This window comes from Thalassophryne amazonica, chromosome 13 (assembly GCF_902500255.1).
Source record: "Thalassophryne amazonica chromosome 13, fThaAma1.1, whole genome shotgun sequence".
NCBI classification, from domain to species: Eukaryota; Metazoa; Chordata; class Actinopteri; order Batrachoidiformes; family Batrachoididae; genus Thalassophryne; species Thalassophryne amazonica.
Window position 1 is genome coordinate 21,632,917 of NC_047115.1, and position 26,733 is coordinate 21,659,649.

Below are 26,733 nucleotides of genomic sequence, written 5' to 3' on the forward strand. Positions count from 1 at the left end.
TTTCAAATCAGCAACAAAAATGAAATGCTAATTTCTTACGTTGAGCACTCCACAGCGGAGGGCTGTTTCATGATGCTGCTGGTCCTACAGACACAAACGAGCTGCTACACTCCACTAATCACAAACCATTGGGGTCAATTTTCCATTCAGAAAGTGAAATTAAAACGACTTTTTATTCACTCAACAACAAGAACAACAACAACAAAAAAACATTCATTTCTAATTCGTCAACAGATTGAACGTGACTCATGTTCAATCTGAAGTGGAATAAGTGGTGATGAAAAAGTGATGCGAGTAGAAAATGAGTGTACAGTACATGATCTGTCAACACAGCACCTCAGAATGTCATGAGTGAAGGTTGTGATGTCACACGGCACCGCAGTGACGTTGGGGTGGATTTACTGTGGCACAAAGTGCTTTCAGCATATGTATGTGTGTGTGTGTGTGTGTGTGGTTGGGGGGGGGGCATGTAAACATACAACAGCACTGAAGTGTGACAATGCATTAAACGGACGCGGCGGTGGTGAATGCACCTCTATTTTCATAAAGGATTTTATTTGCATTTTCATGTTACTTGTAGTGTTTTTTTTTGTTTGTTTGTTTGTTTGTTTGTTTTTAAGCAACAACGTGTAGCCCTCAGACATGGTAAACAAATGGCTTTTCTCTGACGCCTTCCACTTTTCACAGAAGCAAGAAGATGACTCGGGGCGACAGATTTGATTTGTGAGCACATACATGTCCGCATTGTGCAAATAAAGATACAATGAGACAGAAAAAAAAACAAAACAAAAACATACAGTAAGTGGTGACAGAAAAAAAAAAATACAAAACAGTGCAATGTATAAAAACAAACAAAGAAAAAAAAGAGGAATTTTCAGTCTGCCTCACTGAGTGAATCAGTGTGTAATCAGCCAAAGTTTTATCATCAGTGTTATCTCTCCAACTGAACCGCAATCCCCACGAGAAGCCGGAAACATTTGTGGCGAGGGAGAAAGGCGGCACGCATCCCTGAGTCTCCCCTCTCACAGTCTGGTGCTGGGGTGAACTGAGGACAGCTGAGGAGGCGGGAGGGTGGACAGTGGGTACAAGTGGTGCAGGAGATCTTCGTACAGCGCCACCCCGCCCGGGTGCCGGTAGAAGTGGTGCGGGCTGGGGCTGGAGGCCAGCAGCTGCCTGTGGAGCATCATGGAGTGGAATGCTAATGGGGGCATGAGGGGCGACACAGCCGTCTGGCTCTTCAGGTACTGCAGAGTGGGATGCTGCTGGAGCCCGTCCTGGGCTCCTGGAGAAACCAAGCTTCCTGGAGGGTAGATGCCCGGATAGAGGGGCGTGGCGTGGGGTGGCGGGAAGGTGTTGGTGGTGTGGCCCTCGGGGAGATGGTTGTTGAGGTGAACGGCGTGCGCTGGCTCTGCCAGTTTCAGCTCTTCAGGGTCACTGCGACGGACGGCGCCCGCAGGATGGATTGGTGTCACCACGCGGACTTTCCTTTCAGGGACCTTCTCGCTCTCAGGCTCAACGAGGCTCCGCTTGCTGGGCCTGACGAGGGTGGTGAGGGACACATCGGGGGACGTTTTGGGGTTGGAGAATTGGTGAGACTGTTCGGGGTTACTCTGTTTGTGAGGAGAGATTGTCATAGGAGGGACTCGGCATGCTTTGGGGTGGGAATCCAAACCCTGGTGCATGATGGGATAGGGGAGACTACAGAAGGGGGGCTTAGAAAAGGAAGAGATCCTCTGAGAGAGGGGTTTGGATATCGTGAAGTCTCTGGGCTCGTCGTCGGCCTCTCTGCTCTCTTCGTGTGTTTGAGTCCTGTCAGTGTAGTGAGATCGGTAGGCCAGGCCCTCCGGCTCAATGGCACCGCAAACAAAGCTGCGTTCGCCATCTCGTGCGTAGTGCTCTCTTTGCTCCCCGTTGGGGAAGCCAGCCATCCTGTCCTGGCTCAGACAGTTTTCAGTTTGCCTGTACAGACTGTGGAGGTGAGGAGAGGAGTAGCAGTCGCCCGTGTAGGTCCGAGGCGGAGCAGCTGGGCTTTGGAGAAGCTTCTCTCCTGCGTTCTCCACCCCATCCTGAGCATGGTTTCGAGGGAGGTATGGCTGCCACGGCGGCTTGGCTTGAGCCTGGAGGTGGTGGCTTAATCTGCAGCTGTATGACACTGAAACCTCTGCAGGAGGACTCCTCTCTGATTGGATACTCGTGGCTTGTTGTTGGTGAGGCTTGGTGCTTTGGGCGTGTTGGATGACTGACGGCCTGAACATCGGCGCTATCTCGGTGATGCTGTCTGCTGCACAGCCGCGCCTCTGTCCTGAGACCTCCTCCTCACCTTTCCTCTTCTCCCTCTCAACGACAGAGACCACTGGGAGCGATGGAACGCCTGTCGGAGGTGGAGGCTGTAGTGAGGACGTAAAGGAGAAAGGGTTGGACTCGCAAACTTGAGAGAGAAGCTTCTTTTTAGCCAAAGGTGACATGACGCCCTGACTGGCTTTGCAGTAGGCAGCTGCCTGTGTGGAACCCGGTGCAGAATCCTTCTTAATAATCCCACAGTCTTTCTCTGCAACAAAGGAATCTGAGCTGGAGTCCACAGTCTGTCTATCGGCCTGCTTAAACATGGGCAGCACCTTCCCCACTCTCCCGCCATGATTCTCTATGGAGTCTTTGACCCTAAATGCGGGTTCGGGCAGGGCTACAAGTCCAGCAGCTTTGTTCTGATCCCACCTGTGAGGTGGGCATGGATTTTTTGGAAGGAAATGCCTTTCAGTTTGCTGTTCACAGGTGAGTTTTATTTGGTGGGCTTCATTGATCTGCCTCCACTCAGGCTGGGGACTCGGCCCCGTGTGGAGGGGCAGACCGGCACGGGCGGATCTACAGTTTGGCTCTTGAACGCAGAGTGTCGATGTCTGTTCTGATGGCAAGGACTCTTCTTTCTTCAGCGTAACGTGTAACTCTTCCTCCTCTATGATAATAGGTTCGTTTCTCAGAGACGCCTCCTGTTTTATGGCTGAGGGGAGTTCATGATTCTCTTCTTTCACCTTGGAGTCCTGAATGCAGAAAAGTGAGAGCTGTGAATTTTTTTAACCCTCTCAAAGTAAAATATGTCTGCACTTTGCAGTTTCGTCAAATTCAGTAGAAAGTAGGCTGTTATAAAATCAAGTTGGACATTTTGGGTTTTGTGAGTTTGCAGTGGTATTCACTAAGGGGCAGAGTTATGACCAAAAAAAAAAAAAAAAAAGAGCATATTTTAGCCTTTTTGAAAATTAATGTGCAGGTTAGTATCAAAGGTCACATCTTTATTTTCATAGCAGCAACTCAAGACACTAAGGTACTTTCGGTTCAGTGTCATTAGCTGAATCGACATTTTCCTGAAAAATGACCTTTGACCTGGAGTGACAGTTGAGAAATGAGGTTCTGAAATAAAAGCTGCAGATGACATAGTGACTGTGTCCCAATTCAAGTGCTGCACCCTCCTAAGGCTGCATATGTCACATACGTCATAAGTGGCACAACTCAGCTGTCCCATTTCAAAAAGCTGCTCTTAAAGTGATCAACGTATGCAGCCTTCTTCCCCCTGAAAAGAGATATAATAGGTGTATCCTTTGCAGCAGTTATCAAGGTTGCTCAGTGACAGGGGTAAGGGTGGGAGAAGCTAATGGCGTAATAGTAAAATGCTACGTGGGCTACTCTGTCTCATTTCAGAAAAGTTTTTCCTTGCCTCCATGGTCTAGGAAGGCTTGATCTTTGTAGGACACAGTCTGAGAAGGATGCATCACCTGAAATGGGGACCCAGCCATTGTTGAATGTTTTGGTTTTTGCGTTGCTTCTCTACAACAATTAAATAACATATATGACCAGAAATCATACATTTACCAATTCTTAGAGGTGAATTTTACATTTTTTGTGCAAGGGAGTCCCTAACCTTCATTGTTTGGAATCTCTAGCTCACTTAAGACTTGAATTGTTGAGGATCAGCCAAAGGCAAAGTGACATGAGGTTGACAAAAACTGGTTAAAAGTCAAGGTCACAGGTCAAGATCAAAATACTGGCCCGATGATGTAGACTATTTGGCTATTTTGATAATTTGTTAAAGATAAACCTATAGTTAATTTGAAACACTAATATGACGTCATATGTCACCTTTCTATCTGTCCCATGATGTTTGACCTTGGATGACCATGAAAGGTCAACCTCATTTAAGCCGTGGTCACAACCCGCCGTACTTGCACGTACGTGCAGTCTACTTGCAAAAACGTGGGCTAAATTTGGAGATCCGTACGTCGTAAGTACTGCCTCAGTACGAATTTAGGAGCACGCAGACACACGCAGACACACTGTAGAGGTTTTAGTGCATGCAGAACTTTCGCTGCGGTCAGGCTGCGGATTCACCAGCAGTACAGATGACGCACGTTGTGAGTACTGCCTCAGTATGGATTCAAAGCAGCACATTTTCATTCAATTACTATTGAATTAACCAAATCCGTACGTAGGCAGTACGGATTACGGCACTCACTACATACTATGGAGGCCGACAGACTTGCATGCACAACGCAGCTTCTCACTTGAACTTGGACTTTATTTCCAAACGTCAGCAACACACAATCCACAGCTTCAGTCCACAGCTGTAACTTTTCGAGGCAAGTAAACACTCGTACAACTGACCGCTGCAGGCTGGACATGCTCATGCATCGCCGACACCGAAAAAAACCTGCCGCTCCGGTACCGCTCATAAAAAAGAAAAGCGACCCCCCACACACACACTGCTTTATTGTCAACTCTCTTTATCGTTACACTCCTAGAGACGTGTGTTGAACGTACTCCCTCCCTCCTCTTGCTACTGCCTCCGTACGTTTTCACAAAAACGTAGTGTCCGTGGCATCCACAGAAAACGTACGGCGAAAAAAACGCACGGTGGGTTGTGACCGGGGCTTTAGAATGACTATTTTTAAGAACTGATTAAAGATACATTATGTTTATGATTACGCCCTAACATGAAGTAATATGTCACTTTTATATGTGCCACATGACCTTTGACCTTAGGTGACCTTGAAAGGTCAAACTCAAGGTAATAAGTATTTAATGCACATAGTTACATTTCTCCTGCAAAGCGTATCCTTAATTTGCACATAAAGAAATGAAGTCATTCATATATATATATATATATATATATATATATATATATATATATATATATATATATATATATATATATATGCGCGTGTGTGGGTGTGCGTATAATAAAATGGATCATAAAATAAGATAAGAAAATACAGTAATATGCATAGCTTGTGACAAAATCTGTATATACAGTATTTATGAAGCAGCTTGTAACATTGAATAGAAAATAGATATGATGAATGCAGACAGAACCATGTATCCATGGTATCACTGAATCACAAAGAATTAATTTGCATGAGTCGGTGTCAAACAGGGAACGCGTGGGTGTTCCTTCATCACTGGATAAACAGAAAATGTAATTTGAAATATCCAACGGTTGATTTCTTTGTAATTCTGTTGCTTGGTACCTGAAAAAAAGCCCAAAACAGAATCCTTCAATAATCATATTATTGTAAAAAATAATTATATCCAATGTAATTTTCTTATAAAATGCAAAAGAACGTGAAAAATAAATGATTCAGTTTGTCTGCATTTTTAAGGCAGTTGCATACTTTATTTTCCTTATTTAGATTTTGATCTAAATATCTGATATTTCGCAGGTTTTTTACATGTAAATGTAATGGGCACAACCTCTACTGTATTTTTTGTCATTAATATAAGAAGTCTTACACTTTATTTTTACATAATTGATTTTTGAGTTACTTATTATGGCAGATGTAAAATGTATTAATTTTCTTCAGAAGCGGTGAATATCAGTGATAGCAATAATACATGAAGTTTATCAGTGACATAAATCCTAATCATGCGTTCTGTGACTGACCTGTGTCTGTTCTTGATCTGCTTTGACCGCCTCACCTCGATCCTTTTTACTCGCCTGTTTGGGGTTACTGGGAACTTTAGGTTTCTTGGGCGTTCCTCCTTTGACTTTGGCTCCTGATCCTTTCTCCTGGATATTCTCCTGCTTCCTGGGTTTGGCCAAAGGGAGAGGCTTGTCCTGTTCCCCTTTAATGTGCCTTTCGTAAGGTAGGAGGAGCCTGACGAAGAACACACGCAAACAAACGAACGCTGATGAGTCACACTGATTAATGCTTCCCTGCACACCAAAACTGCTTATTTTCGTTAGTGTTCTTATTAAAGTCATTGCACAAACACGGTGTCTCTCATGATGACACCTCCAACATGAAACTGCGTGCAACATGTAACAGAGTATTTTCAGATTTGCAAGATATAAGGAATGATAAAGTAGAAAAAACCCCACTTTGGCAGCAGTAAAAAACACAATAAGCTCCAGCTTTGCCAGAGGCACCGTATCAGATACGCTGCCTTAAACCCACTTGTTTTAATACCTGGCAAGCATTAACAATCCCACTGTAATTAAACTAGGTTAGGGGAAATCCAGGTTCAGGACGGTGCCAGAGGGCATGTGAATGTTTGTGAATACCATTTACCTCCTGTAAGGGGAACATCACATTTGGTCTTCGTTCTGTTTAGCTGCGAGAATGGAACATACTGTACGTTTGACTGATTTGTGTTCATTTGTGATGGACTCATCAGCAAAAGGCAACTGATTCAGAACAAAAAGCTTCTGAAATAATTTTCAAACAAAGCAAACACAAAGTACAGAAAACGTTAATCACAGATACCCTGAAAATAAGTTATCTATCTATGTATACATAAAAAAGATACGAAAACTTTTACACAACAGCATGCCCCATCCTCATAACACATCATGTGACATACATTAAGGTCTTTTATTACGTATTGTATAATCATGCCCGTCTTTAATATCTCTCAGGAAGCTACCCTTCGTCTGTACCCATCATGAGTTCACTTTGATCCTTGTAACAAGGCAAACCAGTACTCTGCTATCTTGTTAGAATAATTTTGGCTTCACACATAGTACGAATGTGGTCGAATTGTGCATGAAGCAGGAATCGTATGCAATACGTGTAAAAATTCAAATTCCAGGTGACACAAACAAACATCTAACACCGCTCGCTTGGCACTTAGAAAATGTGTGGCCATTCACACTATTAACACAACAACAGTCAGCAGACAATCATTTTTGAGCTGGCGGTGAAATCTGTCTAAGTGCCCCACGACTGTGAAGGTGCCAAGTACACATGTGGCATGCCAGAGTGTCGGCTCCCCCCACAACACGTGCGTGCGTGTGGTTCGCGCGTAACTTCCGCAGGCGAGGCACCTCTCGTCTGATAACAGAGTGACACCTTGGTCTGTGTGCTGAATGGACGGGGGCGTGGCTGGCTGCCAACAGCTGTTGAGACATCTTTGGTCCTGGACGTCACAGCTGCAGAACACGTCCTGTGTTCTGACGGACACACGCGTGTGTGTGCTTGCTGTCCTCACATGGTAATATCAATCAACTTCAATCAACTTTTTTCTTATATAGCGCCAAATCACAACAAACAGCTGCCCCAAGGCGCTCCATATTGTAAGGCAAGGCCATACAATAATTATGAAAAACCCCAACGGTCAAAACGACCCCCTATGAGCAAGCACTTGGCAACAGTGGGAAGGAAAAACTCCCTTTTAACAGGAAGAAACCTCCAGCAGAACCAGGCTCAGGGAGGGGCAGTCTTCTGCTGAGACTGGTTGGGGCTGAGGGAAAAAACCAGGAAAAAGACATGCCGTGAAAGGGGGCAGAGATCGATCACTAATGATTAAATGCAGAGTGATGCATACGGAGCAAAAAGAGAAAGAAACAGTGCATCATGGGAACCCCCCCACAATCTACGTCTAAAGCAGCATAACCAAGGGATGGTCCAGGGTCACCCGATCCAGCCCTAACTATAAGCCTTAGCGAAAAGGAAAGTTTTAAGCCTAATCTTACAAGTAGAGAGGGTATCTGTCTCCCTGATCTGAATTGGGAGCTGGTTCCACAGGAGAGGAGCCTGAAAGCTGAAGGCTCTGCCTCCCATTCTACTCTTACAAACCCTAGGAACTACAAGTAAGCCCGCAGTCTGAGAACGAAGCGCTCTAATGGGGTAATATGGTACTACGAGGTCCCTAAGATAAGATGGGACCTGATTATTCAAAACCTTATAAGTAAGAAGAAGAATTTTAAATTCTATTCTAGAATTAACAGGAAGCCAATGAAGAGAGGCCAACACGGGTGAGATATGCTCTCTCCTGCTAGTCCCCGTCAGTACTCTAGCTGCAGCATTCTGAACCAACTGAAGGCTTTTTAGGGAACTTTTAGGACAACCTGATAATAATGAATTACAATAGTCCAGCCTAGAGGAAATAAATGCATGAATTAGTTTTTCAGCATCACTCTGAGACAAGACCTTTCTGATTTTAGAGATATTGCGTAAATGCAAAAAGGCAGTCCTACATATTTGTTTAATATGCGCTTTGAATGACATATCCTGATCAAAAATGACTCCAAGATTTCTCACAGTATTACTAGAGATCAGGGAAATGCCATCCAGAGTAACGATCTGGTTAGACACCATGCTTCTAAGATTTGTGGGGCCAAGTACAATAACTTCAGTTTTATCTGAGTTTAAAAGCAGGAAATTAGAGGTCATCCATGTCTTTATGTCTGTAAGACAATCCTGCAGTTTAGCTAATTGGTGTGTATCCTCTGGCTTCATGGATAGATAAAGCTGGGTATCATCTGCGTAACAATGAAAATTTAAGCAATACCGTCTAATAATACTGCCTAAGGGAAGCATGTATAAAGTGAATAAAATTGGTCCTAGCACAGAACCTTGTGGAACTCCATAATTAACTTTAGTCTGTGAAGAAGATTCCCCATTTACATGAACAAACTGTAATCTATTAGATAAATATGATTCAAACCACCGCAGCGCAGTGCCTTTAATACCTATGACATGCTCTAATCTCTGTAATAAAATTTTATGGTCAACAGTATCAAAAGCAGCACTGAGGTCCAACAGAACAAGCACAGAGATAAGTCCACTGTCCGAAGCCACAAGAAGATCATTTGTAACCTTCACTAATGCTGTTTCTGTACTATGATGAATTCTAAAACCTGACTGAAACTCTTCAAATAGACCATTCCTCTGCAGGTGATCAGTTAGCTGTTTTACAACTACCCTCTCAAGAATCTTTGAGAGAAAAGGAAGGTTGGAAATTGGCCTATAATTAGCTAAGATAGCTGGGTCAAGTGATGGCTTTTTAAGTAATGGTTTAATTACTGCCACCTTAAAGGCCTGTGGTACATAACCAACTAACAAAGATAGATTGATCATATTTAAGATTGAAGCATTAAATAATGGTAAGACTTCCTTGAGCAGCCTGGCAGGAATGGGGTCCAATAAACATGCCGATGGTTTGGACGAAGCAACCAATGAAAATAACTCAGACAGAACAACCGGAGAGAAAGAGTCTAACCAAATACCGGCATCAATGAAAGCAGCCAAAGATAACGATACATCTTTGGGATGGTTATGAGTGATTTTTTCTCTAATAGTCAAAATTTTGTTAGCAAAGAAAGTCATGAAGTCATTACTAGTTAAAGTTAATGGAATACTCAGCTCAATAGAGCTCTGACTCTTTGTCAGCCTAGCTACAGTGCTGAAAAGAAACCTGAGGTTATTCTTATTTTCTTCAATTAGTGATGAGTAGAAAGATGTCCTAGCTTTACGGAGGGCTTTTTTTATAGAGCAACAAACTCTTTTTCCAGGCTAAGTGAAGATCTTCTAAATTAGTGAGACACCATTTCCTCTCCAACTTACGGGTTATCTGCTTTAAGCTACGAGTTTGAGAGTTATACCACGGAGTCAGACACTTCTGATTTAAAGCTCTCTTTTTCAGAGGAGCTACAGCATCCAAAGTTGTCTTCAAAGAGGATGTAAAACTATTGACGAGATACTCTAACTCCCTTACAGAGTTTAGGTAGCTACTCTGCTCTGTGTTGGTATATGACATTAGAGAACATAACGAAGGAATCATATCCTTAAACCTAGTTACAGCGCTTTCTGAAAGACTTCTAGTGTAATGAAACTTATTCCCCACTGCAGGGTAGTCCATCAGGGTAAATGTAAATGTTATTAAAAAATGATCAGACAGAAGGGAGTTTTCAGGGAATACTGTTAAGTCTTCTATTTCCATACCATAAGTCAGAACAAGATCTAAGATATGATTAAAGTGGTGGGTGGACTCATTTACTTTTTGAGCAAAGCCGATAGAGTCTAATAATAGATTAAATGCAGTGTTGAGGCTGTCATTCTCAGCATCTGTGTGGATATTAAAATCGCCCACTATAATTATCTTATCTGAGCTAAGCACTAAGTCAGACAAAAGGTCTGAAAATTCACAGAGAAACTCACAGTAACGACCAGGTGGACGATAGATAATAACAAATAAAACTGGTTTTTGGGACTTCCAATTTGGATGGACAAGACTAAGAGACAAGCTTTCAAATGAATTAAAGCTCTGTCTAGGTTTTTGATTAATTAATAAGCTGGAATGGAAGATTGCTGCTAATCCTCCGCCCCGGCCCGTGCTACGAGCATTCTGACAGTTAGTGTGACTCGGGGGTGTTGACTCATTTAAACTAACATATTCATCCTGCTGTAACCAGGTTTCTGTTAGGCAGAATAAATCAATACGTTGATCAATTATTATATCATTTACCAACAGGGACTTAGAAGAGAGAGACCTAATGTTTAATAGACCACATTTAACTGTTTTAGTCTGTGGTGCAATTGAAGGTGCTATATTATTTTTTCTTTTTGAATTTTTATGCTTAAATAGATTTTTGCTGGTTATTGGTGGTCTGGGAGCAGGCACCGTCTCTACGGGGATGGGGCAACGAGGGGATGGCAGGGGGAGAGAAGCTGCAGAGAGGTGTATAAGACCACAGCTCTGCCTCCTGGTCCCAACGCTGGACAGTCACAGTTTGGAGGATCCAAGAAAATTGGCCAGATTTCTAGAAATGAGAGCTGCTCCATCTAAAGTGGGATGGATGCCGTCTCTCCTAACAAGACCAGGTTTTCCCCAGAAGCTTTGCCAATTATCTATGAAGCCCACCTCATTTTTTGGACACCACTCAGACAGCCAGCAATTCAAGGAGAACATGCGGCTAAACATGTCACTCCCGGTCTGATTGGGGAGGGGCCCAGAGAAAACTACAGAGTCTGACATTGTTTTTGCAAAGTTACACACCGATTTAATGTTAATTTTAGTGACCTCCGATTGGCGTAACCGAGTGTCATTACTGCCGACGTGAATTACAATCTTACCAAATTTACGCTTAGCCTTAGCCAGCAATTTCAAATGTCCTTCAATGTCGCCTGCTCTGGCCCCCGGAAGACAATTGACTATGGTTGCTGGTGTCGCTAACTTCACATTTCTCAAAACAGAGTCGCCAATAACCAGAGTTTGATCCTCGGCGAGTGTGTCGCCGAGTGGGGAAAAACGGTTAGAGATGTGAACGGGTTGACGGTGTACACGGGGCTTCTGTTTAGGGCTACGCTTCCTCCTCACAGTCACCCAGTCGGCCTGCTTTCCCGACTGCCCGGGATCTGCCAGAGGGGAACTAGCGGCGGCTAAGCTACCTTGGTCCGCACCGACTACAGGGGCCTGGCTAGCTGTAGAATTTTCCACGGTGCGGAGCCGAGTCTCCAATTCGCCCAGCCTGGCCTCCAAAGCTACGAATAAGCTACACTTATTACAAGTACCGTTACTGCTAAAGGAGGCCGAGGAATAACTAAACATTTCACACCCAGAGCAGAAAAGTGCGGGAGAGACAGGAGAATCCGCCATGCTAAATCGGCTAAGAGCTAGTAGCTACGCAACCTAGCGGATTCCTAAAAACACACAAAGTGAATAATGTGTAAATAATTTAAAGGTGATTCAGCAGAAGGAGTGCCCCAATCAAGGCACCAAACAGGCCATGAAGCAGCACAGGCAACGCACGACAACGGTGCTAAAATAAAATAAAAATCAACTAAACACGCTGTGGAGCAGCACAGATAACGCACGACAACAGTGCTAAAAGAGGAAAAAAATAAATAAATAAATAAAAACGAAAGCGTTAGCAAGCTAGTTAGCTTGCCAACGCTGATGAAAGTTAACTGATAAAAGTGCTCCGTCACAATGTTTTGACCGTTAGAGGTCTTCCTTAGGCGTTGGAGCACAGTAAAAAAGTAAAAAAAAAATAAAAAGGTAAAAAAGTCTTGAAAAAGACTGTTAATTCAAGTCCAAAGCAGCAGGTAGCAGTCTCTGTGTAAACAGTCCCAACAGAGAGCCAAAATTCTGATGCCTACACACACACACACAAGTATCGGGTATCGGCCCAATCCCATATTCATTTGCTCGTACTTGTAATCATAAAATGTCTCTGATACTTCATGACCCGATCCCGCTTTACAGCAGTGTGATGCCAACTTCTGAATTTGGGATTGTCACACTCGCTCCAAAATTTCGGACTATAAACTGACACTTTTTTCATATGTTTTGAATGCTGTGGCTTTAACAACGATGTATCTAATTTATGGATTTTTACAGGCTTTCATGTAATTTACTCATAAGTCAAATACGTCCGTCAATGCTGTCCGTTAATTGACTGAAAGCCGCTGTCCATCATGCGGAGGAAATTCACACACATAGTACAACCCCAATTCCAATGAAGTTGGGACCTTGTGTGAAATGTAAATAAAAAACAGAATACAATGATTTGCAAATCCTCTTCAACCTATATTCAACTGAATACACCACAAAGACAAGATATTTAATGTTCAAACTGATAAACTTTATTGTTTTTGTGCAAATATTTGCTCATTTTGAAATGGATGCCTGCAACACATTTCAAAAAGGTTGGGACAGGGCTACAAAAGACTGGGAAAGTTGATGAATGCCCAAAGAACAACTAATTGGAAACAGGTGAGTGTCATGATTGAGTATAAAAGGAGCATCCCTAACAGGCTCAGCCATTCACAAGCAAAGATGGGGCGAGGATCACATCTTTGTGAACAACTGTGTGAAAAAATAGTCCAACAGTTTAATAACAATGTTTGTCAATGTTCAATTGCAGAGAACTTAGGGATTCCATCATCTAATCTGGAGAACAATCTACATGTAAGCGGCAAGGCTGAAAACCAACATTGAATGCCCATGACCTTCGATCCCTCAGGTGCCACTGCATTAAAAACCAACATCATTGTGTAAAGGATCTTACTGCGTGGGCTCAGGAACACTTCAGAAAACCATCAGTTAACACAGTTCGTTGCTACATCTACAAGTGCAAGTTAAAACTCTACCATGCAAAGTGAAAGCCATACATCAACAACATCCAGAAACGCTGCCGCCTTCTCTGGGCCTGAGCTCATTTGAAATGGACAGATGCAAAGTGGAAAAGTGTGCTGTGGTCTGATGAGTCCACGTTTCAAATTGTTTTTGGAAATCATGGCCGTCGTGTCCTCCAGACAAAAGAGGAAAAAGACTATCCAGATTGTTGCCAGCTCTAAGTTCAAAAGCCAGCATCTGTGATGGTATGGGGGTGTGTTAGTGCCCATGGCATGGGCAACTTACACATCTGTGATGGCACCATCAATGCTGAAAGGTACATCCAGGTTTTGGAGCAACACATACTGCCATCCAAGCAACATCTTTTTCAGGGACGTCCCTGCTTATTTCAGCAAGACAATGCTAAGCCACCTTCTGCACGTTACAACAGCGTGGTTTCGTAGTAAAAGAGTGCAGGTAGTAGACTGGCCTGCCTGCAGTCCAGACCTGTCACCCATTGAGAATGTGTGGTGCATTATGAAGCGCAAAATACAACAATGGAGACCCCGGACTGTTAAACAACTGAAGTCATACATCAAGCAAGAATGGGAAAGAATTCCACCTACAAAGCTTCAACAATTAGTGTCCTCAGTTCCCAAACGCTTATTGAGTGTTGTTAGAAGGAAAGGTGATGTAACACAATGGTAAACATACCACTGTCCCAGCTTTTTTGAAACGTGTTGCAGGCATCCATTTCAAAATGAAAAAAGTTTTCAAAAAAAGTTTATCAGTTTTGACATTAAGCTGTATTCAATTGAATATAGGTTGAAGAGGATTTGCAAATCATTGTATTGTGTTTTTATTTACATTTTACACAACGTCCCAACTTCATTGGAATTGGGGTTGTAAGTAAAAAGTCTTACCTGTTCAATTCAATGGAATTCATCATCATACGAGCTTGAAGAAAAATAATCCACATAAAGCCTCCTGAAAAACATCTGAAAATACTTTAAATCATTGTGTGGCTAAAAAAAAAAGTTCCTCCGTGAGTTCAGCACTTTGTGCCAGCTCCTCTGTCAGAACTCAGTTCAGGGTTTCAGCGGCGGAGATTGTTCATCGGGCTGGTGAGTTTCAGCCCTTGGTGTGGGTGTCGAGGACGATGGCAGACCAGCTCGGTGCACAACAGGTGTGTAATCCTTTTAGGGAATGTCCGTGGAGTGGCATTCGGACCCTCCGCTCACCTCCGCAAGCCGCAATTTGGGCTAGAAGTTAAAAGAGTCGCTGCTCCTCGTTAACGGCTCAGTTACCACAGACAACGGGCGATTCTGTCTGAATGCGAAGGAAATTATCCAATGATCCACAAAGAAAAAAATAAAATAATGTTAAAATTACTCTGTTTTGCCCCTGCATGTCACAGAGATGCTGCGCAACAGTGTGTGTACATGTGCACGCACACTGTGCTCATCAATATTACATGTTCCACCCTTGGAAATAAAAAACATTTACAGTTTGTATTTGTGTATGTTACCGGTATGTATTTAAAAGTTAAAAATAGTGTGGAGAGTGAAAAACTGTTTAGCTCTGTCTCACATTGTAGTTAAAAAAGAGTTGATAACACGGAGAAGCCGCTTTTCATCAAAACATATCTGCCCCTCACATTTTCAAAAAAGGCTTTTAGTCCTCACAGACATACATAAAGTTATTGATGGACAGTTTCAGTTCAGCTCCTGCTGTTGTATAGTTTGTAGTGCTGAAGTTACATTTCAGTGAGATGTCTGATAGTGTCATAATTGTTAAGAAACACACAGTTAATGTTAAAGGACAATTTGTTGTAGTCAAAAAATGAATTTACATGATTTAAGCGAAATGTTTGTAAATAAAAACAAAACTAATGATATTGGTAACAGTTACAGCCGAAAAGTAAGGGACAACTGATGAATAAAACATGATTTGAAAGTCATCATAAAACTGTAATGGTATCATTAAGTATTCGTAGCAGTACTCGGTATCGACGAGTACCCAAAATGTATGTACTCGTACTTGTACTCTGTCTGTAAAAAAAGTGGTATTGGTGTGTGTGTGTGCGTGTGTGTGTGTAAAAAACGGCTGAGTGGATCCTTGTCATTTGATTGGTGCTTTGTGTGTCATGTGACATGGATTATTCGTCCCATTTGTGTTGCATTGCATTTAGAGTGCAATTTGGTTCCATACGGTTGGTACCATTGCACTCTGCGTACACACACACACACACACACACACACACACACACACACACACACACACACACACACACACACACACACACACACACACACACACACACACACACACACACACACACACACACAAAACGAATCCACTGTGATGTAAGCCATCTGGAGGCATGAAGAAATGTTAGAGGAAGTTAGAATGAAAAGCTGGACTAATTTCTGCCGTGATTTTTTTTCACTGCACTGAAGAAGTACACAGTCTTTTTTTTTTGTAAGTACATGCGTGCACAAGCGCCGTCCCGCTTGCGTGAGAGTGTGCGTGGTGTGCACACGCACTCACAAGCACATCAGCTTTTCAGCTTTAAATGAAACATGGTGGAGTTTGCAAATCTGAAAAGCTGATGTGATTTGTGGCTGGACTGAGGAACTACACAGTCTTTTTTTGGGGGGGGAGTACAAAGTCAGTGCACAGCTTCACTGGACTACAGGTCACAATTTAGACTCCTATCTACAATTCGTGTTGTACTTTAGCAGCAGTGGAACACCAAAATGTAAGCCCCTTTGTTTATAAATTAATAAAATATCAAATGACAAGGATCTATTTTAGCCGTTATATAAAACAAATAATGAATGTTTTTACATTCTTTCAATGTAACAAATATTTAATTCGGTCACCTCATGAAATATTCGTACCATTGAACTCATAAACATTCATTATCTGTATCATATATATGTATAATATATATGTACTTTGCACTGGGATACCAATTAAACAACTGCAAATTATAAAGAAGATAATGCTCATACAGCCCACGGTATTTTAGCATTGCGTTATTGCTTAGAAAATGGAAATTGGCACCTGACCATAAAAAAACACTGTGTAAGAGGAAACCAAGACAACTCCAACATTCCAAACTTACAAAAGCTTCCAAAAACCTCTCTGGCTCCTTTGTCAGATTTGGTTCACAATAACAATCCATAAAAGCCAGACAGAAACATGTCTGTTTCAGTCATGAGAAAATAAGGTCTTCTCGTGTAACGACAAGACATGGTTGCACTATTCCTTTTAAGGGACACAGCACTAAAACAAACAATGAATCAAGAGCCGTTTCGCCTCCTCTTCAAAAGGAGGAAGGGAAAAAAAAGACTCTGAGAGTTCAAGAGGCTCTATGGGATTTTTTTTTTGTTATTTTTCCTCTGAACAAAAGTGCTGGCAGGGAAAGCGGTGAAACTACATTTCATACAGCTGGTCTGGCACCATGCCCCAGGCCAAGAAAGGAAATGTACTATTAAATGTGACTTATTGGAAAGAAGGGAAGCAACTGGGTTGTGAAAGAGAGGGAGGGAGGGCAAGAGAAACAGAATAGAGCAAACGAGGGTGTAATGACATGCTAATTTAGGGGAAATATTATCCTGAAAGAAGCGAAAGAAGAATCTTATAATAGATGGAATGTGTTCACACAAACAGAGGACGTAAATGTGGACGTTGTTGCTTTCGCTCTCAGGCCTTGTTCCACAGGAAGACAAACACCTGTAAGAAATTCTTTGAGCATTATAGAGCAACTGGTTTTATTTTTTCAACTGAAAAAAAAAAAAAAAAATTGTTGGACCAACATAATAAAGTGCTGCAACTGATAAAGCTCAAGTCAGTTAAGTCTGACCAATTTAAGTAAAGATGTTGGTGTAAATATGACTGTTTTATGTTACCTGGATCATCCACACCCTACACCGGACCGGTGGCATATCACTGGGATAATCTCCAGGACATCCATGGCCCTTAATTGGAATAAGTGGGTTCAGAAGATGGATGGCTCAATGCAATTAATTTGAGTGTTATGAATCGAAGCACTTTATTAGGTTGGTCCAACAATTTTCTTTTTTAAGTGAGTGTAACTGCCTGAAAAAACTAACCAATAAAACAACAACATTAACTGCTCTGTAATGGTGAATGAATTATTTTCTGGTGTTTTGGGAACACTCAAATGAATAAGGTTGATCCAGATTAACTGAAGAAGTAATATTTACACAAACCTGGACAAACTTACCAACTAAAGTAGGTTAAGCAGGTTTTCAATTTGTTCAATTTGATATATTTGACATGTTGGCTGGACTTAATATTTCTGCTTTCAACTAACATCACAAAACTGCATGGGAGCTGTGGACGCCAACCTCTTAAGTTCAATTGTGTAATCTTAAAGGATTAAAGAGTTACCAATGGAAGCAATTATATACATTTTTTTCTTTTTTCCTTGTGGGTATTCAACACATGTGTTATTAAAGTACAAATGTCTTGTACCATTATGGAAACAAAGAGTGACAATTATACACTCAAAAAAGTGAAAGGGGTCAGGTTGTGCACTTTATATTAACTTTAAAATACATGGGTTCTTTTTGTTAAGATATTGTTTTTTGTAATAATAAAAAGTAATTAATTTAGATGGATGCAATATTTTTACTTTTAAGGAATATAATACAATTTTGTGGAACCTGTTGGCAAAATAAAATGAATTACAGTGTTTCTATTTTCTATGCACGTACAATGTGCAATGGGTCATTTTTTTCTGTCAAAATATACCACAACCTTGGCTTAAACTTTCAAATAAACTTGAAAAACATAAAAAGAAGTAGGACATAAGTCTGCAAACAAACTGCAGTAACATCATTTTTAGAGCATGAAAATCAGTTTTAATTTTTAAAAGTGATACTGCATGATATTATACAGAAATGCACCTGATCCCGTCAGATCTCAGAAGTAAAGCAAAGTAGGTCCTGATTAATACTAGGAGCACTGAACAGGTTTCTCCACACAGAAATGGAGTTATGTCAGGAAGGCATCCGGCATAAAATTTGTGCCAAACCGTAATGTGGTGACCCTAAGTAACCGAGGACAGCTGGATTGTGTGTGTGTGTGTGGGGGGGGGGGGGGGCACGTAAGAGTTACTCCCCACCACCATATACAACTTCAGGAAGCTCCCCTTGCAGAATTATTTGATTTGTATTGGCTAATAATTATAAAAGCACTGATCAAAATGGGACCCTATAAGGGGTTCGAGAAATTATTTCTACGTGTTCAGTTTGAAGTAGATTTGTACAAAGGTGCCAACTGCTTTTCACCAACGCTTAACGATATAAAGTGTAAAATCAAAACGTAGCCCCAACTGTGAAGAGCTAGAGCCGTTTCATGAGGCGTATGTAAAACTAAGGCCTGATTGTGTAAAACAGCAATCATAAAGTACAATACCACTTACATAAGTAGCAATTTCCTCTGAGGAAGGGGAAAGGATTCAGCTTTGGCTGCACAGAGACAGGTGCAGTTAATCATTTGAGCCACTTGGAGGCGTGTGCTGCACTAACAGATCCAAGAAATTTCATTAAGGCAGGAGAGGTAACATTTTTATGAGGTCAATAAATACTTAACTTCCTCTTACGCCAATATATCACCTGGCTTTTGTTTAAGCAACCCACTTTCCGGCTGATGACTCATTCACGCAAGTGAAATATGCAGGAGGGAGATTAAGTGTTGGAGCTCATGTGCAAAAATGTATTTCTGCAAAAAGAAAGAAAACAAAAAACCCCTAACATTTTTTTTTCCACACAATGCACAATCTGAGTCACCCTTTTTTGAAAATCAGCAAGATCAATAGCAACCTAATCCATTAAGACAAGTCTTCACAGAGCATGTCTGCAGCTTCCAAATAATGGATTGCACACAAAGCACCAGCCCTCCAAAAAAAAAAAAAAAAAAAAAAAAAGTTGGCAAAGAGAAGGTGACTTTACCAGCAATGTGCTGCTCTCGTCAGAGTTTTATGTTACAGGAATAAGCGGCGTGCTAGAATCTAAGAAATGCCTCAGTCACCAATTTGGTGGAAAAAGCCTGCAGGCTATTCCATTCCAACAATCCCCCCCCCCCCCCCCCCGTCTACGATGAAATTAATTTTAGTTGTTGTGTTAAGATCACAAGACCTGCTTCACATGTTTAAAATAAAAAAAAGGCAAAGACACTATTTAAAGAGCTGCTGGACAAAGCCAAGGGGCCCGTGGAGCTATTTGTGAGAGAGAGAGAGAGACAGAGAGAGACAAATCCACTTACTCTTTAACAAGCCTGCAACGTTGAGCCAATAAAAAGATGAAAATCAAATCTCAATGCAATGATTATGCATCATCATAGCAGCAAGAAAACAATTGCTGCAGCAACAGAAAGAAGCAGAGAACCAGCAGAGGGATAAACAGACGTTGTTGCTGTGCTTTGGATTCACGCCTCAAAGCTCCTCTTTTGTCTCAAAGCCAAACCACTCGAGGTGACCCTCATTCATGCAGTTAAAACAGGAGGGCAGTGGAGGAATGTACGAAAAACTTAAGCCCTTTGTCAAGTCTGGAAATACCAGATTTAAAATGACCTCTACTGTTCCCTGAGGGGTTTGCTCTCATTAGCTGCTGCTGCTGCAACAAGCGCTCACTACAGCAGGTGTGAGGCGCCAGAGCGAGCGCAAAGTGCATAAAACCCAATGTGTGCCATGCCGCATAAAGGAAAGTCTTTCAATCATGCAAATGTTACATATTCACAGCTAAAAAAAAACAGAATAAACAGTATTCTGTCTTGCCGCCTGTTGGACCGAAAATCTCTGTGAAAACGGCGTTAATTTAATTTGCTGCGCTGAATCAGTTATGAATCTCAGTAGACTTGAATAGATTCTCATGCAGTCGACTGGCTGTCACACGTCAGTGCTGTAATTTGTGATTTTTCATCGCCACCGGGGGAAAGAAACCTTGGACCCTTTTATTAAATTTTATGCATAAAGAAATCACCCAATCTTGTGATTTGTTAGATGGCAGTTTTTTTAATCACTGAATGCTCAATGAAGCATTCTGTCTTCAGGAAAACTGCCTTCCAGAGGTTAAAATAGCTGCCTGCTATTTTGGCGTAAAGAATAAGTAGCTCTTTGGCTGTGTTCCCACTTGTGTTAAAATCCTGTTTCAGGGAGAAGAGTCGTGGATGCACAAAGAATTTGCCTGTGCTTTTGATGCGGACAACAAGTTGAGACTTTGCTGAAAGTGAGAAGGAATGCTGACACGCAATATGCGACGGAGTTCTCCGATTGCAACCTTGACGCTTCTGTGTTTTAGGAACAAAAAGCACATGAAGGTGATATTGCATCTGTTAATAACACAATGCTATAGAACAACAGAGATGAGAGAGGGGAAAGTTGTGTTTGAGGCAAAGCGCGCTAAAGTCTAATGCGCCAAAGTTGATGCATCTGCAATACAGCAAGGGCAATGCAGGTAGATGCTGACTGGTGCAAGATCCTCAGCATCCAGCAGAATAAAATTAGAAAACAATCTTCTGTCCCTGCACTCTGCTCCAAACACAGACTCTCTCTCTCTCTTCTTTTAAAATGCTCAAAACAATGACAGGCTCAAGGTTTCCTAATAATTATGAGACCAAAAAAAAAAAAAAAAAAAATCTATTTCTATGTCTGAAGAGCAGATTTAGAGGATAGAGAGGAACACAGATACGTACCCCTGAGGAATGAATAAAAGCTGAATCAATAAAACATCTAGTCGAATAAAATTGGAACAGGCGTGCATCTGTCGAAAAAGAAATCTGCATGATCTGAGCTGGAGAATAATTCACAGGCCTCGACGTAAGGAGTACATCTGGCAAACATTTCATACTTTTAACATGAAATGATTTAATCCAAACTCCCCCTCATCTAATCGCTCTGCTATTGCCCAAAACCTCAGAGTTTTTAAATAGCAAATTATTCTAAATTGCTTCTCTGTTGCCATGGATACCCCCCATACACCCCCACGCCCCAATACCAACCCTGTTGTGCAATTACATTAGTGTGCCAAGGCATGGTGAGGTATTAAAAATCAGCAACGGGCAGAAATGAAGAGAGACTGTGAAATGTGATGTTTCTGTAACAAGAGATCATGCAGGAAAACCGGGAAGATTAAATATGTAGGAGCTGTTAAAAGGCGCTGACCTGTATAACGAAAGAAACAGCATGAAGTGCAAGGCGGGGAGCGCGAGGCGGGGGAGAGAGAGGCACACCGAAAATGGCACAGCACAGAAGCAAAAGGCAGTCTATTTCAAGGTTATTGATGCCATCTTTTTCATGACCTCATTTTTAATTCAGATCGCCAGGCCCTGACAGCTAATCTCGGGAAACGGTTTAAATAAATATCATTAAAGCTGCACCATCGCTGCAGACCTTAGCTTGGACATTTCTATATTGATTTTTGTTTTTTTTCCACCTCCTGTGCACTAATGAACAATGCTTTGTGACCTAAAAAAACTAAACAAAACAACACAAAAACAGCGCTGAGAAATTAAGCCAAGGCGAAAGTGCCCTAAAATGCAGTTCCTCGAATGGCCACTTGAGGCTCACTACAATTGCAAGTCGTTCCCACTAGAACCCCATGTTAAAAAGTTTACAACAGAAACAAACATATTTACAACCTGGTACACAAAGAGATTAATAGGCAGACAGACAAATAAATAAACGCCAATGATTTTATTGCGTCCTTGGGGGACGCAATAATGGATGTAACAGCTACAGGTCAGTAGCTAGCAGCGAGGATGCTGCTAAAGATAAAGATCAACTTTATTTATCCTGAAAGAAATTCTAAATAAATAAAGTTGATCTTTATCTAACACATTGCTTGTTCCATTGAGAGCATTTTTATATAAATATCAGAGATAATACTGCTCACTGCTGTTAATTGTACTAACAGAGCATCTAAGAAGTCTGTGCTCCAGCTTTTCAGTGACAAACTTTTTAGTGTTTCATTTTATGTCATTTCACCATTAAAGAGGTAAAGGGATAATCTGTATAATTTAAAAATGTGAGCCGAACGATTGTGGATATTCACAGTCTATAACTCAAATAACACAGAGACAACCGAGAACATCCATTTAATTTACAGCCATTATGCACTGAAATATCGCTTCCCTTCCGTTCTCTAGGTGACACGTTTTTGTTGTTGTTTTTTTTTTTATTTCCTGCCTGAGCCTACTTTGCACTGTGGAGACAAATCAGAAGAGATGCTTGTGAGGAAAAGAGGAAAGCATAAGTGTTGTTCCAGTTTGTACACTGTACATTCAGCTGAGTGAATTATATTTTTGTAGCACATTGACTAATGATTAAAGGGGGAAACAAAGACGGCTCTGGGGAACAAACACACACTTCAGCAAGCCCGCAAACAGCCTCATTCATCATGCGGAGAGAATGGCCATGTTTGCTGAGTTAATACAATGAGGCTAATTGCCCTCCAAGCAGCCCAAACGCCACGGCTCAGCTAAAATTATTCCCCCGAATGGAAACTTGCTCAGCTTCAGCTGATTGCTCGCTCTCTCTCTCTCTCTCTCTCTCTGCTTCTCGCTCGCTGACACTACCCCACCCTCCGCCTCCTCCCGCACACCTTCTCTCTCTGTCAGCCTGATATTCACTGCAGTGTGGATATTATTGCGTTGTATTGATTCAGCATTATTTTTTCTCAGCTGCGTCTCGGTGGCTGGAGAGGGAAAGGCCAGCGCAGCAGCAGTCACACCTCAGCGCTTCCCTCTCGGTTTTGCCTTTCCGCGACGCTTTCTAAAGTGATGAACAATGTAGCGCTTCACATCTGGTGTCACTGTGATTTCTAAAACAGGCTGTACCGGTGCAAGATTCTGACATCTGCTGTAAAATTATATTTGGCTAGGATCAGGGTTAAGTCGTGCAGCAGTGTTTCCTTAAAACCATATCGCTTTACCTGTGCTGAACAGTCAGAGCAGGGACCTCAAATTGAGGGCCCGAGGGCCGGATGCAACCAGTGAGTCAGAAGATTATGTCCCATGGAATGCTTTGTCAATGGCCTGTGTGATCAATTTCCTTCTGCATTGTACATTTAATCCTCAAAAGGTTAGCAAGATCTCCAACAGACATCTTTTTTTTCTATTATCTGACTAAGCTCAGCCACAGCAAGTGAGTCATTCATTACCAGTGGTGTCCCATCAATGATGGAAAACAAGCAGTATCCTTCTGTGTCTGTGTCAAGTCTTATTAATACATTAAAGTATGAAAAAATATTAAAGTGTTTGTTAACACGTGACAAGGTGTTGACTCTGACTTACTTTTAACTCAGTCACAGGGCAGACAGAGGTCACAAAGATAATAGCATGCTCACGTGTGAACTCAAGATTTTAGACCAGAGAGGATGTGTATCGACTATGACAGTGATACTTGAAAGTGTTGACGGGTTACCTCACACACAAATGGACACAACAAATTTTAATTTGCCCCAAAGATATTACAGCTGAGCAATGTTCAGAGAAGGTAGAAGACAATGACCAGTCTATCATACATCGCTGCATTATTCATCAGAAATCAATAGCAGTAAAAGCTTAAATTTACAGCATCAGCACTTGTGGTGAAATGTATTAGTATATCAAGTGGAAAGGCTGACGGCACCACCAGTTTTGTGTTGTTTTTTTTGTTTTTTTGGACAAAGAAATGGAGAACATTCAGGCAGAATTTGCTGATCTATCATTTCACTGAACCTTTATTTATTTATTTTTTTTCTGTAATTGTGCGATTGTTCATGTGGCCTCTTTGGGAGGGCATACCTACCTACAGAGGTGCACCAGTTATTTGAGCATGAGACCATTCATTTATAGTGACACTGTCAGGTTGTTCTCAACATACCAACCACCAATAATCCGCTCTCAAACGTCAAATGTCCCACAAAAGCCATGATGACTGCCACTGGCTGCGCCTGCAAGCTTGCTTACATCACGCAATCTTCACACGATATCACACTGTATGGCTTCTTGTACGCTGCTGCTAGTGTTTTTGCTGTGTTACTGACAGCTGAGTGTGTATGCGAGCCATGCAGGAACTTGAACCTGCAGCAGCCCAAGGGGCTGTGGAGAAGGTCGCCGGCCTCAAGGAAAACCTGCTTCATGAACGATTGGTTATCTTTTATTGGAAAGCTCACATTTGGCATTTGTTTAACCTTGGGAAAGAGTGCTTGTGCATGTGTGAGTGTGTGCACGCAGCCATGCATAAAACCCTTCCAGCTCCCTCTGGATCACATCCATATGTTTGCTTTGGTTTAGTAACAGCATCTGAGAGATTATTTTATGGTGATTCAAAACACCGCCGCGTCTGACTGAGCGATTAGATGAATCCATTAAAATGGTGTTTTCATTTAGTCATGTAATTGTGTGCAACTGCAATACATGCAGGTAAAAAGTAGCTATTATATACATATATGCACCTCTCATGCCTGCCAAGTTAATAATTCATAGCTTTATTATCATTTAGAGTGTCTTACAGTCTTAAACGTGCTTACACAGGCGAGGAGCGCTGCATATTTCTGCCCACAATGCCACATAAGTGATGAATCCCAGAAAACTAAACATCTCATTTTATCCCGGACTGACTGAAAATATGAAAAGATTATATTTATTAATACTGGACAGGCCGTCATTAGGGTACATGCCCCCATCAAGGGCCATAATACCCTATGCTGTACTGTGCAACAAAGAGTTAAAAATGCAATGAAGAAAGATAAATACATTGATAAATGGTAGATTAAAAAAAGACAGAAAAATGCAGTGACTGCCAAAGTGTGGACTGTGGAGCCCTGGTGGTCCGTGAAGGTATTGCAGATGGGCCACGAGAGGTCATTAAAGTAAATAAATAAATGAATAAATAACATATTTTGATTTTCAATTTGTAATAAAGATGAAAATTCCCCAAAAATATTTACAATTCTTTTTACAATGAATAAAAATAAAGACATGGAATTTAAATTATTTACTATTCTCCATTTGTGTGACCTAGTTTAATGTGTGTGTATATATATACACACACACACACACACACACACACACACACACACACACACACACACACACACACACACACACACACACACACACACACACACACACACACACACACACACAGAGATACACATATATATATATATAAAATTTCAGGTGTCAAAGTGTGCCGTGGTGTTCTTAAGTTTGGGAATGGATGAATAAATGCGTTAATATTGGAGGTTCAGTGCATTTATTAAGAATTGTGTGACGAGTGGTCTGCAAACTATCCCATTGTGTCCAGAAAGTCTCCATTACTCAAATGTAAATGAAAATGAGATTTTCGATGCAGCTGCAGGCAAATTGTTGATGAGCAATGCACATTGTCATGTGTACATGCATAACAACATTGTGTCACATATATACACAACTGCATACTATTGTAACTCACCTCTCGTAGTGTCTCCGTGTACATGTGGCGGCACTTGTGCTGCTGGGATTCCCACCTAATTCATCATAAACATGCTTCCACTGTCTGCGAACTGTGATCTGCAGGGACAGACGGTGAGGACATAAGGCAGAGAGAAGAAAAAAGACAAAATCAATGCAGGTTTTGCAGAGAGAGATAAATGGGGGGGGGAGACAAAGGAGAAAAACACAAGTGGTTGACATCATTTTGAAGTCGTGGGGAGTGACTGAGTCATGATGTTCCAGTTATTGGCCTCAATTCTCTAACATAAGTTCTGTTAACATCATGCAGTCAGTTGTTCCTGCTAAAGTCTCTTGTTTCACAGCAGATGAGCTGTAACTCAAAACACAAAATTCCAGGCTTATACAGCACTAACGAAAGCCCCAACATAAAAAGTGAGATAATCAGCTCCAGATATGAGGGTTTTAAAAGGATATGAGGCAGAGTTAAGCAAGCTGTATGCTGTTTATGGCTCATTCTTCCCATCTGTTTGTATGACATTATACCAAAGAGCTAATAAAGAAACATGCATGAGAAATGTACTGGAATATAATCTCAAACACTGACTTCACACTGAAAAACATGCTGCGTATTAATACTTAATTCAACAAATGGCAGGTACAGCTCCCAAACAAACTACCTCTTGCCGTCCTGGTGCACATGAGCGCATACATGTTCTTCTGAGTGTGTGTGTGTGTGTGTGTATATATGTATATATATATATATATATATATATATATATATATATATATATATATATATATATATATATGTGTGTGTGTGTGTGTGTGTGTGTGTATGCTTGTGCTTTTCACTTCCAACTCCAACATGGGAAAAAATGAGCTATTTCACCAATTTCCTTCTGACCAGTGAAAAGCAGGAGAACATATGTTTTCCACTCCGAGGGGGTTTTGAAACAA

At 41.5% G+C, this 26,733-nt stretch overlaps 1 protein-coding gene and 1 long non-coding RNA gene across 3 annotated transcripts in view; one reads left to right on the forward strand and one right to left on the reverse strand.

Annotated features, from left to right (window-relative positions):
• The first annotated feature begins 274 nt into the window (after positions 1–274).
• Positions 275–26,517, forward strand: LOC117523783. Its single transcript, XR_004564620.1, has 3 exons — positions 275–403; positions 11,083–11,087; positions 26,499–26,517. It is a non-coding gene; the product is annotated as an uncharacterized LOC117523783 (long non-coding RNA).
• arid5b (AT-rich interaction domain 5B) overlaps positions 581–26,733 on the reverse strand; it is a 230,280-nt gene continuing 204,127 nt past the window's right edge. The window contains exons 8-10 of one of the 2 annotated variants that reach the window (XM_034185396.1): positions 25,796–25,893; positions 5,981–6,140; positions 581–3,035 (exon numbers count right to left, since the gene is read on the reverse strand). In XM_034185396.1, the coding sequence (XP_034041287.1) occupies positions 1,023–3,035; positions 5,981–6,140; positions 25,796–25,893 (2,271 nt within the window). In that variant the 3' untranslated portion in view covers positions 581–1,022. Of the gene's footprint in view, positions 3,036–5,926; positions 6,141–25,795; positions 25,894–26,733 lie in introns of both variants that reach the window. The other variant, XM_034185395.1, reaches the window with a different exon arrangement.